The sequence below is a fragment of the Entelurus aequoreus genome, linkage group LG03 (genome assembly GCF_033978785.1).
Source record: "Entelurus aequoreus isolate RoL-2023_Sb linkage group LG03, RoL_Eaeq_v1.1, whole genome shotgun sequence".
In the NCBI taxonomy this organism is placed as follows: Eukaryota; Metazoa; Chordata; class Actinopteri; order Syngnathiformes; family Syngnathidae; genus Entelurus; species Entelurus aequoreus.
In genome coordinates this window covers 26,203,077-26,220,460 of record NC_084733.1, presented here as the reverse complement: position 1 = coordinate 26,220,460, position 17,384 = coordinate 26,203,077, and the positions used below count along the sequence as shown (strand labels likewise).

The 17,384-nt window shown below is 40.5% G+C and overlaps 1 protein-coding gene across 3 annotated transcripts in view; it reads left to right on the top strand.

The window, feature by feature from the left end:
• The window catches only part of myo6b (myosin VIb), a 109,245-nt gene extending 92,251 nt beyond the window's left edge, over positions 1-16,994 (top strand). For 2 of the 3 annotated variants that reach the window (XM_062041573.1, XM_062041572.1), the window contains 4 exons: positions 1,895-1,998; positions 2,922-3,056; positions 11,173-11,391; positions 16,465-16,994. In XM_062041573.1, coding sequence (XP_061897557.1) covers positions 1,895-1,998; positions 2,922-3,056; positions 11,173-11,391; positions 16,465-16,664 — 658 coding nt within the window. In that variant the 3' untranslated portion in view covers positions 16,665-16,994. Of the gene's footprint in view, positions 1-1,894; positions 2,021-2,921; positions 3,057-11,172; positions 11,392-16,464 lie in introns of those variants that run through there. The other variant, XM_062041574.1, reaches the window with a different exon arrangement.
• Positions 16,995-17,384: the final 390 nt, after the last annotated feature.

The following is a 17,384-nucleotide window of genomic DNA, read 5'->3' as shown; positions in this document are numbered from 1 at the left end:
GTTTGAATCAAAGCCTGGTTTATTTTTTTCCACACGCAGCATTTAGTAAGATTTTTGCATTAGCCAAGCTAAGCTATCTGCAACTTATGAACAACGTACAGTATTTGGGAAAAGACAATACCCCAAATCATAAATCAATAACTGAGAAAAATGTTAACATTTCCCACATTAACGCACAATGTATTAAAGACTTGAAATATATTTAGTTTGAAAAAAATCTCCGGGAGACACCGTACAGTGACAAGTTTGGTTGACTTACCTCTGAAAGGACAACAGTCTTCTCTTTCTGATGTAAAATTCAGAGGTTTTGCACACACCTAAAGTTGGTTTGTCCGTGAGCCTTTAATTACTTAGCATTCCGAAATGTTTGGCCTGTATAAAAACTAATTATGTTGACGATTCAGATATAGGACACGTTTGGCAGCTCATATGGATCAATTCCACCAATTGTACTTATTTTTTAAGGTGGTCTTTGGAAGAGGGTCCAATTTGTTTCGGTACAATCCCAATATTTTTTTCTTTCGTACAGTCAATTTTACTTCAGTTTGTTGCTCTCTCTCACAATACCGCTAATTGAGTACATCCATGTAACAAGCCCCATACTGTAGCAGATGATGAAGAAGAAGCTCTTTATTGACATTGCACAAGTACAACAAAATTTCAATCCTGTTCAATACTGTCAAACAAAACAGGAACACTGATGGGTTGTCACTTACGGAGCCCCGTAGTCTAGGGCCTCCCCTACGCCGTCGGGATTGATTTTGCTTTTAAACAACTGAAGCAAGGTGAACTGGTTTGAATAATTTGTCATTTTGTTTGTGTCAAACTTCTGCGCCAGAGTTACTGGTATCTTTTTTAAGCTACCTGTTGGTACCTTGTGTCTAGTGTCATAAAGTTGCACATACAATGTTTATGGTAAACTACTAAGACACACAACTAATGTTTTTCGGACAAGACATAATTATTTTACATTGGTACTGACAAGTGCCCTGCTTACAGGTATTTAGGAATAAGAGCTGTTTCTCAGCTGATTGTTGCATAGGTTGCAAGTAACAATTTGAGTTACGAGCCTCCCCACCACTAATTGGGGAGCGTTATTTAATGACACTTCTGAAAAACGTGAGCTACTTTAATACTACTGCTAAGTTACCACATACTAGTGGACGTGATAACCACTCATAGCTTCCAATTGCCAGAAGGTAGGCGGATAACTCAAGCTGACTTTCGCCAAGCTGAGGCGGAGTAAGAGTCAAAGCAAAGACAATAAATAAAGAATCTAGTATTTTACAGACAATTTTTTTATTTTTGTGGTTATAAAAAAAGTATGTGTGTGCGCGACAGCCTTACTACAATTATTACTGATAATTCATCCTTGTTATGACATTTGCGTCGACGTTAAGGAGTGGAATTAAATAAGCTCCAATTCTTCCATTCCCATTTCAGACATAACTGTGTGCAACTTTGTTCGCAGTGTTTGAAATAAACCATTACAATGTTGTGTTGAACTGGTAGAGTATTTACTGGAAGATGGCTGGCAAAGTGCATTGTTGTTGTTTTTACTAGGTTGTTGCTTTCATAGCAGCATTGCTCTCCTCACATTGGAATGTTATTTTAATTTTATTTTTCTGCTTCTCAGAACATATTGACTGTGTAAATCGTGAATTATGCTTTTAAACGCTTCTCCTCAAATTGTTGAAGTGCTGATGCTCATGTCGCTTTTTCAGAACACCACTCTAGCTTGTTATGGGTGAGTTCCAGTATGTACCATGCTAAACAGCCTCACACTAATACCTTGTTTAACCTTCACAAAGTGTACCTTTTCTGCACACTTGCTGTCTTTTTCTGTTTGTGCCTCGCGCTCAGACACACATCATCACCTGCTCTTTCCCCGCAGGGGCCCTCAGGTGCAGGCAACCAAAGCCGCTGCTGGCGTGAAAAAGTATGACCTCAGCAAGTGGAAGTATGCTGAGCTGCGAGATGTCATCAACACTTCCTGTGGTGAGGAAACCCAGCTCTGTGGGTGTGTTTCCTTCGCACTTTTGTGGATTCCTCTCGGTTATTTTAAAGCATCCATCAGATTTGCCAAAAAGCTGAGCCTGCAGCTGTAGGGAGCACTGCGACTGGCAAGAACTCGTACCCGTCGAATTAAAAGACTGATCTGAGGGCGCTCCCACAGCTGTTGCCACTCATTAGCGTGGCATTTTTTTTTAAAGCGGCGCAGAGAGGAAGTTATCTCCATTATGGAGGATGGTGGACCTCTGCCCTTCTGACTGGTTCAGAGCCAACTTCAAATCAGTCTGCATGAAGATCAGATTACTTTCCACTGGCTGCCCGGTTTACGTCTTTATGGCCACTGCTGCAAAGTCAAGCTTACTGTGACATCCCAAGGACATCTGGCTGAAAAGCCGTGTCATGCAATGGTTGATACTAGAAACACTGTCTTCAAAGTCCACATATCAACTTGCATTTTTATGACAGCAAGGTTTTATTCCAAAGATGTTCCATTTAAACATTGATGACACCACTTCTCGCCTAAACTGTTATGTCAAACCACGACATTACAGCATATTTGTAAGCAATTTTAATTCAGGACGGAAAATATTCAGGATTTTGTCAATTAGATCAGGTTGTATATTCTGGTGCTTATGAAGACATTTTCAGGCTGTATTCAACTGGCAGAACCATAGCAATGCAATGAAAATTGATTTTTTTCTGCACGGATAACATAGGTTCAAACTGTGTTTGTAACGTTGGATGAAATGGTATTTCTTTCTTCCATTTGGATGAAGCTAATATGGTGCAAAGCTGAATCTAATGAAATCTTCATCTCTGGAGAAGACTTACTTTTTACGATTATTATATGAATCTTGCGATAAGTGAATGTCACATTAGTAACAATAGTGTGTCTTGTGTTTGGACAGACATAGATCTGTTGGCGGCCTGTCGAGAGGAGTTCCACCGCCGTCTGAAGGTCTACCACGCGTGGAAGTCCAAGAACAAGAAACGCAACGACGACGGAAGTGATCAGAGGGCTCCAAAGTCTGTCACTGACTACGGTCGGTTGAAAAAATGTTTCCATTCGTTCTCATACCAATGTAGTTGTATGCCACACAAGCAATAATTGTTTTGTTTTCTCCGTCCTCCCCGCCGCTCACATTCATTGGCAGGGATTAATGACCCGCCTTTATATAAGCCTGGGAAAGTTCATTCAGTCAGCGAAAAACAGCGCCCTGAAAACGCACAGCCGCCTTCTATGTGCTCAAAATATTTATTCCAATTAACAAGTAACTGCCGGTCATGCTTGGTCCGGTTCAACTCATGCTAATTTGACAGCTCACTGCAAACACACGTGCACACACACATTATTTAAAATGCTTGAGAGCATACTACTGATAAGCATGTTTAGATTTGACAGCTCCCAAAAATGGATTATATAAGGTCATTAGGGAATGGATCTTTACGGTAAAGCAAAGCTGTTGCGCATACTGTACTAATGCCTTACTCACACGAGGCAACACCGTACCGTACGTGGGTCTACTTAACACCTAACCCTGATAGCAAAACGTCATTGAATCAACATTGAGATTTGGTCAGACATCAGTTTTGAGATCAACATTGATGTCTGACGTTGAAAGGAACATTGAAAGTGCTCGCTATGATCAACATTAAAATAACGCTAAATTTCCAACATATTCTGACAATGACAAACATTGATACAACTATATAAATATGCATTGCATTATGTATTGAAACAATATTAATATTAAAAGGACCACTTAAAACAGTTCAACCTTTCTTTGTAGGTTTTTAATATGCCTAGTTAAAAATAATCACTTTATTACTCTATTTAAGGTATAGTTAAACAAGGAGCATGCCAAAGTTGTCTACTTGTCAGTGACTATAATGAGAACAGAATCAAAATAGTTATTATCATCTTACACAATTAACAAAGCAAACTGAGAACAGAGAACAACCGTGTACAAAGTACAATGATTCAGCCCCTTCTGATGGTCAGGGCTATTATATATATAGGAGCCTGATTGGCAACCTGGAACAGGTGTGTCCCATTTGCCAATCAGGGACAGGTGTGGTAGCCAGCGGAAGTCAAAACACATATTAAGAGCACTGGACAGACAACACATAAGGGAACAACTAACACAAGTCCACACTGCCACGGAGGTCATGCTAGTGACATCACAGTCACTAACAGCCAGGCAATGGTATCTGAATGGAATAATTAAATATATACCATAGGGCTTGAAAGTGTGAGGTGGAAACTCTTTACATTGTGGGTCTTGCTGGACTCTGAATAGTTTATTTACATGGCTGAATACAAGATGCTTTGCTTAAGTTTAGTTATGTTTCTTTAAAAAGTTCAAAAACATGGCGCGAACATGCAGCATCATTAACTGCCACAATCGCCTATATAGCAGCTGTGAGATGATCAAACATGACTTTTAACTCCATCACCTGGGACGTTGGTGTGTTCACTGCATTTTCAGACTGGTAAGTTTGAATCAAAGCCTGTTTTACTTAGTTACACAAGTAGCATTTAGTAGGCTGTTAGCGTTAGCCAAGCTAGCTGCAGGGCACAAACAACGTACAGTATTTTGGAAAAAAGCATGTTGTCCGTTTACTTTTAGTCTTGAGTAAGCACAAAAATTATGAGTATTATTTTCGAAGAAGAGGCGCAGTGATCAAATAATTTAAAAGTAATAATGGGCATGTTTTTTGGGGAAAACCTGCTTATAAAATGAGGCCAGGCACCCTCACTCCATCTCAAACACATAAGAGATAAAAGCCGCAGATTAAGCGCAATTTGAACAAAGGACAATGAGCCTTAACAGATTTTACGTTCTGAAATTCTTCATCGGTGTAAAAACTGACTCCGTTGACGAGATATAGACAAGTTTGGGTTCGACAATGGCAGAAGCTTACTCAAATCTCTTGTCCATTAGATGTGCTCATATGGATCAATTCCACCAATTTGACTTATTTTTTCGAGATAGCGAGCCTTAGCAATAGGGTCCACTTTGTCTCGGTGCAGTCCCTTGATTTTTTTTTTTGTACGATCCACTTTATTGTTTGGTTGGTTGGTTGAAGTTTATTTTGAACATGTATACAGTTTAAATATGATACATCACATATTTTACATATTAAATTTTTCTTTACGTGTCCGAAAAGGAGTAGGAAGAAGAAAGGCGTATTTAGGCTCAATTCGAGTACCCCTCAACCACCCTTGTTTTTGCCCTCCCTCCTTGGTTTTGCGCGTTCATGTTAATCAGAGGCATTCGAATTATCCGTCAGGTAGTGGGGATGGGTGAAGTACGTCCCTCGAAGCTAAGTGAGCTCGCAGACGTTGTCTTCTAAAACAGTTTTCTTCTTGATAAAGACAGGCGAAAAAAAATAAAAAGAGCACAAGCAAAGCAGAACATCACGTGTGATAGCATCTTGAAAGTAAACAAATATTTGCCACATCTGCCTTACGCCACTGCTGGCAAACAGCGAGGGTTGACGACGTAGCGAGACTCAATCGACTTCCGTATGCATAGGGGCTTATGGCTGGGTTGCATATGACGTCACATCTGGCTCACGTCCGGTTAATAAATATGCCTGGTGGTCAAGCCAGCGTCTGTTGTCAAAGGGCACTAGGTGCCATTTAGCCTTTCTCGAAGAAAAATTACCTATGATTGCGTTGTTTTCGGCGGTACGAACCGTTCAAAAGGCGAAAAGGATAAACATTTATTCAGAGTTTCTCGAGAGGTAATCAAGAAGGGTGGAAGCCTGAAAGATTATACAAAACAACAACGAGAAAAGTAGCACACACTCCAGTCTAAGAGAGCTGAGTCGAAGAACGCACAAGTTTGCAGTGATCACTTCGTTAAAGGTTTGCTTGATATACTTTTAACGTTTTTGTGTTTCCCATTTAAGTATTATCTTGATATTATTTGTATTTCTTAAAAACTGATTTTTGCTGCGGGTGTTTAGTCAAACACCAACTTGGTGAGGCTAAATAAAAGAAAGCAAATGTGAGTAAAACCTAAAAGAGTTAAGCTTTTACCAAAGGCAGCAATCATAAATGAAACTTTCAGCACATACACGATGTTAACATTTATAGTTTTGCAAAGTTAAATCATAAAATGTAACTTTGCCCGAGCAAAAACTATGCATATTTATCCAGGATGAATGTGAATAATTTATCCAGGATTTCCTTGACCCAGCCACACACAAAGTAGTTGCCAACCTCGATGCTTTTCCAAGCTTTCATTGGTTTTGTCATTTAGAACAAAGTCTGAAGCACCAGATAATTTGATATGTCTGGGAACGCGACCAACAAATAATCCTTAAAGGCATACTGAAATGAAATGTTCTTATTTAAACGGGGATAGCAGGTCCATTCTATGTGTCATACTTGATCATTTTGCGATATTGCCATATTTTTGCTGAAAGGATTTAGTAGAGAACATCGACGATAAAGTTCTCAACTTTTGGTCGCTGATAAAAAAAGTCTTGCCTGTACCGGAAGTAACGTGACGTCACAGGTTGTGGAGCGCCTCACATCTGCACATTGTTTACAATCATGGCCAGCAGCAGCGAGAGCGATTCGGACCGAGAAAGCGACGATTGCCCCATTAATTTGAGCGAGGATGAAAGATTCGTGGATGAGGAAAGTGAGAGTGGAGGATTAGAGGGCAGTGGAAGCGATTCAGATAGGGAAGATGCTGTGAGAGGCGGGTGGGACCTGATATTCAGCTGGGAATGACTAAAACAGTAAATAAACACAAGACATATATATACTCTATTAGCCACAACACAACCAGGCTTATATTTAATATGCCACAAATTAATCCGCATAACATATAACCCACCAATACAAATCAAACACCCACACAACACACTCAATCCCACAGCCCAAAGTACCGTTCACCTCCGTAAAGTTAATACAGCACATATATTTCCCCAAAGTTACGTACGTGACATGCACATAGCGGCACGCACGTACGGGCAAGCGATCAAATGTTTGGAAGCCAAAGCTGCGTACTCACGGTAGCGCGTCTGCTCTCCAACTCAAAGTCCTCCTGGTTGTGTTGCTGCAGCCAGCCGCTAATATACCGATCCCACCTACAGCTTTCTTCTTTGCTGTCTTCATTGTTCATTAAACAAATTGCAAAGGATTCACCAACACAGATGTCCAGAATACTGTGGAATTTTGCGATGAAAACAGACGACTTAATAGCTGGCCACAATGGTGTCCCAATATGTCCGCACAATCCGTGACGTCAGGCGCAAACGTCATCATACCGAGACGTTTTCAGCAGAATATTTCGCGGGAAATTTAAAATTGCACTTTACTAATCTAACCCGGCCGTATTGGCATGTGTTGCAATGTTAAGATTTCATCATTGATATATAAACTATCAGACTGCGTGGTCGGTAGTAGTTGGTTTCAGTAGGCCTTTAATATCACTCGACAAATCTTTTTTTGATAAAGAATAGGGTTCTATTCAATTGCATAGTTAGACTTTTTGCTCATATTTGCTTTTTGCAGGAAGATTTAGGTCTCTTGCGTGTAATCAGATAGGTTGTGCGCTGCTTGCTGCACAACAGCCATCTTGGCTCGGTTGACCACCGCTGTTTTTCATTCCCAGAAAGAAACGCGTTGGAATACAATTTGCAATACTTTGCCATTTCACTAATGCTATAGCCAAGGAGGAGGGTCAAGTCGAAGAGGGGAGGGGGAAGAGGGAGAGTTCAAATCGGGCATTAATCCTTCCCCTTTTCCACTTCATAGCAATAACTAACAGACATGTTCTTAATTTGTACACAATGTATATCACTGTTTAGAGTCAAGTCTTCTTCTTTTTGTTTGACCTTAATGGCTAGTTTGAAATTCAAGTCCCGTGAGATTTCTACCCCATCAACATCATTGAAACGTCATTTCAATGGAGAGGATTTCAACATTCAAAAAACATCATCTATACAACATTGATTCAACAACAGTCTTTTCGTTGTTGTAATGGTACTTATAATTAAACATTGAATCAACATGGATTTTCAACCTTAACCAAAAAATAACCCAAAATAACCAATATGACCAAAATCCAACATTGAATCACTGGCTATGTGCACATTGACACAATTCAAATACCATTCAAATTAAAAGCCTAACCGGAATAAATAATGCTTCATGTTAACACACCATCCGGAATATTCTGACCAAATCACAAACGTTCAGATCAAAATTTAATTTAAATCGAGACGGGTGCTTTATGCTTTATGCTTTTTTCTGAAATTCGGGTCGAAAATATCCCTACTGTGCATGCCTTTGACGTTAGCTTTGTGAAGTATTTACATTGTGGAAAATTCACTTGTTGTTCAAATGTTTAACTTTTCTGAGAAACAGCATTTTTCCAGACTGATATAAACATAACCACTGTGGAGGACACAGCTTATGGGTCTACTGAAAATGTGACCAAATCTGCTGGGTCAAAAGTATGCATACAGCAACATACATTATCAATTTTGGTGATGTAGAAAAGTTACAATCAAATCAAATTAGCTTCATGGCATGGCCTCTTAACTTCATGTGAGTGATTATGATTGACGACACCTGTTGACTTCTCTAAGCCAATTTAAATAGGGCTCATTTGATGCAGTCATTAGACTCGGTTACAAACACGACAATGGGAAAGTCAAAGGAACTCAACACAGATCGGAAAAAACGAACCATTGACTTGAACAAGTCAGGAAAGTCACTTGGAGCCATTTCAAAGGCCTACTGAAACCCACTACTACCGACCACGCAGTCTGATAGTTGATATATCAATGATTAAATCTTAACATTGCAACACATGCCAATACAGCCGGGTCAACTTATAAAGTGCAATTTTAAATTTCCCGCAAAACTTCCGGTTGAAAACGTCTCGGTATGATGACGTTTGCGTGTGACGTCACAGAGTGAACAGTAGTATTCTGACCCCATTGGATCCAATACAAAAAGCTCTGTTTTCACCACATAATTCCACAGTATTCTGGACATCTGTGTTGGTGAATCTTTTGCAATTTGTTTAATGAACAATGAATACTGCAAAGAAGAAAGCTGTAGGTGGGATCGGTGTATTAGCGACTTTGAGATGGATAGCAGACGCGCTAGCCGCCGACCTCACCTTGACTTCCTCCGTCTCCGGGCCGCTGACAGCATCTATGATCGGGTGAAGTCCTTCGTCGCTCCGTCGATCGCTGGAACGCAGGTGAGCATGGGTGTTGATGAGCAGATGAGGGCTGGCTGGCGTAGGTGGATAGCTAATGTTTTTAGCATAGCTCTGTCGAGGTCCCGTAGCTAAGTTAGCTTCAATGCCGTCATTAGCAACAGCATTGTTATGCTTCGCGAGGCTGGAAAGCATTAACCGTGTAGTTACATGTCCATGGTTTAATAGTATTGTTGATTTTCTGTCTATCCTTCCAGTCAGGGGTTTATTTCTTTTGTTTCTATCTGCATTTAAGCACAATGCTATCACGTTAGCTCCGTAGCTAAAGAGCTTCGCCGATGTATTGTCGTGGAGATAAAAGTCACTGTGAATGTCCATTTCGCGTTCTCGACTCTCATTTTCAAGAGGATATAGTATCCGAGGTGGTTTAAAATACAAATCCGTGATCCACAATAGAAAAAAGAGAAAGTGTGGAATCCAATGAACCCTTGTACCTAAGTTATGGTCAGTGCGAAAAAATATACGTCCTGCACTGCACTCTAGTCCTTCACTCTCACGTTCCTCATCCACGAATCTTTCATCCTCGCTCAAATTAATGGGGTAATCGTCGCTTTCTCGGTCCGAATCGCTCTCGCTGATGGTGTAAACAATGGGGAAATGTGAGGAGCCCTTCAGCCTGTGACGTCACGCTACTTCTGGTACAGGCAAGGCTTTTTTTTATCAGCGATCAAAAGTTGCGAACTTTGTCGTCGATGTTCTATACTAAATAAAAATATGGCAATATCGCGAAATGATCAAGTATGACACATAGAATGGATCTGCTATCCCCGTTTAAATAAAAAAAATTCATTTCAGTAGGCCTTTAAGGCTTGTCTAAAGTTTGCTGCTGATCACACAGACAAAAATAAGACCTGGAGGAAAGTTCTGTGGTGCGATGAAACAAAAATGTAGCTGTTTGGCCACAATACCAAGCAATATGTTTGGAGGAGAAAAGGTGAGGCCTTTAATCCTTGGAACACCATTCCTACCGTCAAGCATGGTGGTGGTAGTATAATGCTCTGGCCCTGTTTTGCTGCCAATGGAACTGGTGCTTTACAGAGAGTAAATGGGACAATGACAAAGGAGGATTACCTCTAAATTCTTCAGGACAATCTAAAATCATCACCGATGATAAAAACGTTTGTCGCTGAAATTCCGACAAGTTACTTTAGTTTTATCCAAAAGTTCTGTTTTGACGCAAAATGGGCCGCCCCTCTTCGCAATCACAGACCGTGTATCAAATGTGCGTAATATTTTAAACTAAAGAAGAGTAAATGGTGCACTATGTTCAGTTGTTTATGAGATTGTTTACTACATTATCGATTAGTAACTGTAGCTTGTTTGCTATATTATTGCAAAGACTTTTAAAATGTGCACTTCATTTTTACTATACTTACTGTCACCAGGTTTTGAACAAATCAATGAATTGCAGTTCAGTAAAACATTTAAAAAACGTTCACTTATGACATTTTGACTACTAAAGTGTATATGTATCCAAATATTTGGGTATTTTTTGAAGCAAATTATAGCTATGCAAGCAAATTAAAACCTGTGATTAATCATGATTAATCACAGTTGAAGAGAGTGCATTATCTGATTGAGAAGCCAAATGTTTGTTTTGCCAAGAAATATATTGTTTACTTTATTAAACGTTTTAAATAAAACTTGGTGAAAAGATTTATAGTACTTATTAAGCACATTCAACGATACCGTGATAAGCAGCATTATCGTGATATTTTGGTCACAATAACCGTGATATGAAATGTTTGTTACACCTCTAGTGGGGACCAAGAGAGGGCGTTTCAATCACGCCGTAGTCCAGCAATGTATAAATATTCTTGTGGGAGTATGTCCTTGCATTGGAGCCCTGGTCCAACTTTCCCCACGGTCTGATTTTCTACTAAATGCACACATTGCCCTACAGCTCAACAAAACCCTGCCCCGGCCATGCTGGCTCAGCACCAAGAAGTAGCCATGAACCGGCAGCAACGTTACTTCCGCATCCCTTTCATCCGCCCGGCGGACCAGTATAAGGACCCCCAGAATAAGAAGAAAGGCTGGTGGTATGCACACTTTGATGGACCCTGGATAGCTCGACAGATGGAGCTCCACCCGGACAAACGACCCATTGTGCTGGTGGCAGGTGAGTCGGCCTAAAACAACAAAACTCTCCGAGCACATATGTGAGTTTGGAAGAACGTATGTCAATAATGCGACTTGGTGCAGTAAATGCACACTTGTTGTGGCATTTACCATGCATGTACAGTCATGGTCAAAAGTTTACATACACTTGTAAAGAACATAATGTCATGGCTGTCTTGAGTTTCCAATAATTTCTACAACTCTTATTTTTTTTGTGATAGCGATTGGAGCACATACTTGTTGGTCACAAAAAACATTAATGAAGTTTGGTTCTTTTATAAATGTATTATGGGTCTACTGAAAATGTGACCAAATCTGCTGGGTCAAAAGTATACATACAGCAATGTTAATATTTGGTTACATGTCCATTGGGAAGTTTCACTGCAATAAGGTTTTGGTAGCCATCCACAAGCTTCTGTTTGAATTTTTGACCACTCCTCTTTACAAAATTGGTGCAGTTCAGATACATTTGTTGGTTTTCTGACATGGACTTGTTTCTTCAGCATTGTCCGCACGTTTAAGTCAGGAATTTGGGAAGGCCATTCTAAAACCTTAATTCTAGCCTGATTTAGCCATTCCTTTACCACTTTTGACATGTGTTTGGGGTCATTCTCCTGTTGGAACACCCAACTGCGCCCAACATCCAACCTCCGGGCTGATTATTTTAGGTTGTCCTGAAGAATTTGGAGGTAATCCTCCTTTTTCATTGTCCCATTTACTCTCTGTAAAGCACCAGTTCCATTGGCAGCAAAACAGGCCCAGCGCAGAATACTACCACAACCATGCTTGACGGTAGACATAGTTTTCCTGGGATTAAAGGCCTCACCCTTTCTCCTCTAAACCTATTGCTGGGTATTGTGGCCAAACAGCTCAATTTTTGTTTCATCTGACATCACATGGACAAAGGTAAGACCTTCTGGAGGAAAGTTCTGTAGCCAGATTTGTGATTTGTGACCAACAAGTATGTGCTCCAATCACTCTATCACAAATAAATAAGAGTTGTAGAAATTATTGGAAACTCAAGACAGCCATGACAATATGTTCTTTACAAGTGTATGTAAACTTTTGACCACGACTGTACATGTACTGTATGTCCTCCATGCTTACAGACTACAGTTTCCATTGTTTACACACACACAAACAACAGTGTTGTTTTTTGCTTTTTGGCAATTTGTAGGTTTTTGTCGTTAAACCTGATCTTTAGGAAAACACAAACCATAGTGAAGGCTTTCCAAAACTGTGTGCAAAGGAAAACTACACTTTTTGCCTTTTGTTTTTTAAACCAGTGTTTCTTAACCATAAGTGTGCCACGAGTGCCCCGTAAACGGCCGCCAAAAAATATCTGTTTCTCAGCTGTGGGCACTCAGTTGTAACACACTTTTCCACCACTTTTGGCAGTAATGACAATATCAAACAAACAAGTCTGGAGCTCAAGCCATAGAGAAGTGTTTTAAGTGCAAAAACTCAGTGGCGGGCCATGCGTTTCTCACCTAGGCCTTCACTGATGTCCTACTTAGTCCGACTTCACCTCAAAATACCGTTATTGATGTCACCACATGGACACGGCTGGAGATACTATACAAAAACGGCGTGGCGAAGTTGGTAGAGTGGCCGTGCCAGCAATCGGAGTGTTGCTGGTTACTGGGGTTCAATCCCCACCTTCTACCATCCTAGTCACGTCCGTTGTGTCCTTGGGCAAGACACTTCACCCTTGCTCCTGATGGCTGCTGGTTAGCGCCTTGCATGGCAGCTCCCGCCATCAGTGTGTGAATGTGTGTGTGAATGGGTGAATGTGGAAATACTGTCAAAGCGCTTTGAGTACCTTGAAGGTAGAAAAGCGCTATACAAGTATAACCCATTTATCATTTATTTATAACACACGTGCACACTACTGGCCATTGAACCCCTGCAACAGTGTACAAAAGGGCGCATTTATGGCGCATTTAACATTCAATAAACCCGCTTCAGCAATTAAAACATATCTTACGTAGTACTGTCAAAATTAGAATAATTGTATAAAACAAATTAAACATTAAAAAATAACGAATGAAAATATTTGAACCCACAATTTGTAGCACTCATCTGACGTCGTATAAGCCAGTAATACCGTCGTAGTCTGTTGATTCGTGTGAAAGTGGCGGGGATTTCCCCATTTCACCGCCGGTGTTGTGCCAAAATGTGATTGCCTGCCAAAAATGTATTTCCTTCGCGGGAGCGCGCACCGCTCGCTAAACCTGCATTGCTTGGCTTCGTCTGTCCACAGAGGATTACTAGGTGTAAAACAAACACTTTATCTTCGTGGTTATTGTACCGGTGAGTTTTCTGTGGCTTTCTATGGCTCGTATGGTTACGGTGCCACTTCCTGTTTTCGCAACTTGTGATTGGATACTCACTTGGGACTCCCAAGTGAGTATCCAATCACAGCGTGAGGCCAGATAGAAGGCCTTACTGACAACAAGTCGTGATCTGATTGGCTATCGCAATAGTAAATTTGGAAACATTTTTGTTTTTTAAATGTGCTATATAAATAAAGTGGATTGGATTGGATTGTCTATCAACTGTATGTGCCCGTTCACTTACAGTGCACAGACGCCCGCATTGCGGATCCTGAAAGCTCCGAGCAGATTTGGTACAGCATGGCAACATAAGCTAGCTGAATTCTGATTGGATACAAACTAAAACTAAAAACCACAGCATTGGAAGGAGCATAATAAGACATGAAGAGAATATGAATACCTTTAGATATTTAGGGAAAGTAAATAAAAAATTACATTCATCTTTAATTATGCACATAATTTCTGGTTCTGTTAGGCCTACAGAGAAGGCCTTGCTGGCCCTGACGGCCCACCACTGCAAAAACTACAACTAAAGTTTTTAAGCTGTATTTTCATTTGCACTTAAATGTTTTTGACAATTCACTGAAAGGAGATCTATGATGACGTTCATCTTTTCTGTCTTATAAATGTTGTTACAAAGTCGGATACTCATTTTAAACATTGCCAAAGTATCAAATCATAAGGGTCGTACATTTTGGCATGAGTTTCTACGCAGTTTTCGATCTTATTTTTCTCAGGGTTTTGCAGTTGTAACGTTATAGCCAGGTGGATGTCGTTATTTGGACAATAACCCATAGGAGAGGAACTTCTCCCCTCTGGTTCAGGCGATGAGGAAACACAAAAAGTCTTATTTTCATATAATAGTGGCATGCGCATAATAACAAAGTTACGTAAATTCGACCAAAAGCAGGATTTTTTTTTTTTTAATTCAGGCAGCAGGTGTACCTAATGTTGTATAACGTTTATTTTCAGCTTATTTTGAACTGTGACTGGAGAAAATAGTGGTGACAACTTCAAGATGTTTATTTTAACAGTGTACATTTTTAAAAAGATATATGTTATGCTTTTTAAGGGGGTTGGACATGGTTTTAATTGCAATCTGGGAACGCCCCCACAAACGGCCAGCTGCAAGACAGCTGAAAAAACATTTAAATTTTAAAAGTGATTATAGAGCAAAGTTAAAACCCTAAGCTTATCCAAAACATGTTTCATACACCACAAGGAAACATTTTAAATGCAAAACAATTCATAATAGTTCCTATTTAGGAACATATACTATTATTTATTAATAATTTAATTAGAGTGTGTGTGTGTGTGCGTGTGCGTGTGCGTGTGTGTGTGCGCGTGTGTGAGAGAGAGTGACCGGAAAAGAAGCTCTGACTCGCATAAATATTTGACACTTTTTCAGATAGAATCTGCATCTCTCCAGGTCGCTGGTGTGTATGAGAGACATGAAGAAAAGCTCTGGCTCACTTAAATAGTTGACACTTTTTCTGAAAGAGTCTGCAACTTTCCAAATCACTGGTATGTGATGGGAGGAAAAGTGTTGATTCACATACATTTATGACACTTTTTCTGAAAGAGTCTAGAGTGTGTGTAAGTGACAAGACGAAAAGCCCTGACTCGCATAACTTGTCGTATAATGGCTGTAATTTATTCATCACCTTTATGAACTCCTCGGTTGTTTGCTAACTTTACCGATCTTTGAGACACTTTTTCTGTAAGGATCTGTGTCAGTCCACATCACTGGTATGTGTGAGTGACATGAAGAAAAGCTCCGGCTCACCTAAACAGTTGAAACTTTTTTTCAAAGAGTCTGCATCTCTCCATGCCACTGGTGTGTGTGAGCGACGGAAAGAAAAGTGCTGATTCACATGCGTTTTTCACACTTTTTCGGAAAGGGTCTGCATTTCTTTAAGTTACTGGTGTGTGTGACAAGAAGAAAAGCTCTGACTCACATAAATAGTTGTTTAATGCCTGTGCTTCATTGATCACCTTCATCAACTCCTGTGTTGTTTGCTAACTTTCCCACTCTTTGAGACACTTTTTCTGTATGGATCTGTGTCGCTCCACATCATTGGTATGTGTGAGTGGCATTAAGAAAAGCTCTGGCTAACTTAAACAGTTGAAACTTTTTCTCAAAGAGTCTGCATCTCTCCACGCCACTGGTGTGTGTGAATGACGGAAAGAAAAGTGCTGATTCACATGCGTTTTTGACACTTTTTCTGAAAGGATCTGCATTTCTTTAAGTCACTGGTGTGTATGTGAGTGACAAGAAGAAAAGCTCTGACTCACATAAACAGTTGTTTAATGCTTGTGCTTCAATGATCACCTTAATCAACTCCTGTGTTGTTTGCTACCTTTCCCACTCTTTGAGACACTTTTGCTGTATGGATCAGTGTCGCTCCACATCATTGGTATGTGTGAGTGGCATTAAGAAAAGCTCTGGCTAACTTAAACAGTTGAAACTGTTTCTCAAAGAGTCTGCATCTCTCCACGCCACTGGTGTGTGTGAGTGACTCACAAAAATAGTTGTTTAATGCCTGTGCTTTATTGATCACCTTAATCAACTCCTGTGTTGTTTGCTACCTGGGGTCTGTGTCTCTCCATATCACTAATGTGAGTGACAGGAAGAAAAGCTTTTATTTATTTATTTATTTATTTTTTTCAGGTTTCTTAAAGTAAAAATCATGGATAGAAAATGTGATGTTGTCGTGGCGTTTATTCATGTCCGACAGGGAAAGATGACATGGAAATGTGCGAGCTGAGTTTGGAAGAGACGGGTCTGACCCGGAAGAGAGGGGCCGAGATCCTTCCCAGGCAGTTTGAGGAAATCTGGGAGCGCTGCGACGGGATTCAGTACCTGAAGAAAGCCATCGAGAACAAGCATGCCCGGCCTACGTACGCCACCGCCATGCTGCAGAACCTCCTTAAGTGACCCCTCAGACGCCACTGCGGTCCGATGCAAGATGGGCAGCGTCCTGAACAGTAGCTGTAAGTCTTCTTTGCTGTGTTCTTTCTAGACATTGTGTTACTTTAAAAGAGGCCTTAAATTGGAACACACGTGCGCACCTCACACGTTCAGCCCGAGACCTTAACTGTGTTTTTATCGCGCGTGTGTGAAGTTGTTGTTTCTTGGAGCTTCGTTCCATTCTGATCTGTGCAGGTTTGCAGTGTCTTTGTGTGCGTCTGATCAAATATGATCATATTCATCTTGCATTCTGTTTGTGTTTACACTGCAGCATTGTAGAAAATAAAATACCACCCTCCCCTGCGTTTGTCATTGTTTTATTTTCCTTCCCGTAGTCCCTGAGATCATTAAAGTCAAAAGTGTGAACAATCTCGAGCCAGCACAGCCGTTACTTCGCGCTGCTCCGGTAAAAGTAGCGCGAAGTGACGTCCTAATGGGAATAGCAGCAAACAAGATTAACCTGCGAGATTATTTCAGGCGAAAGGCAAATGTAAAAGCGATGATCGTCCGAGGCTCGCACACACCAGGTGATCAGCGGCGTTAAACCAGATTAAAGGTTCAGCGCAGGCAGCTGGTACTCAAAACCTGTCTCTGTGTATAGCAAAACAAGTTAAATAGTCAAATACTGTTTTTTGGTGTTTATATACAAAACCCAAAACCAGTGACGTTGGCACATTGTGTAAATCA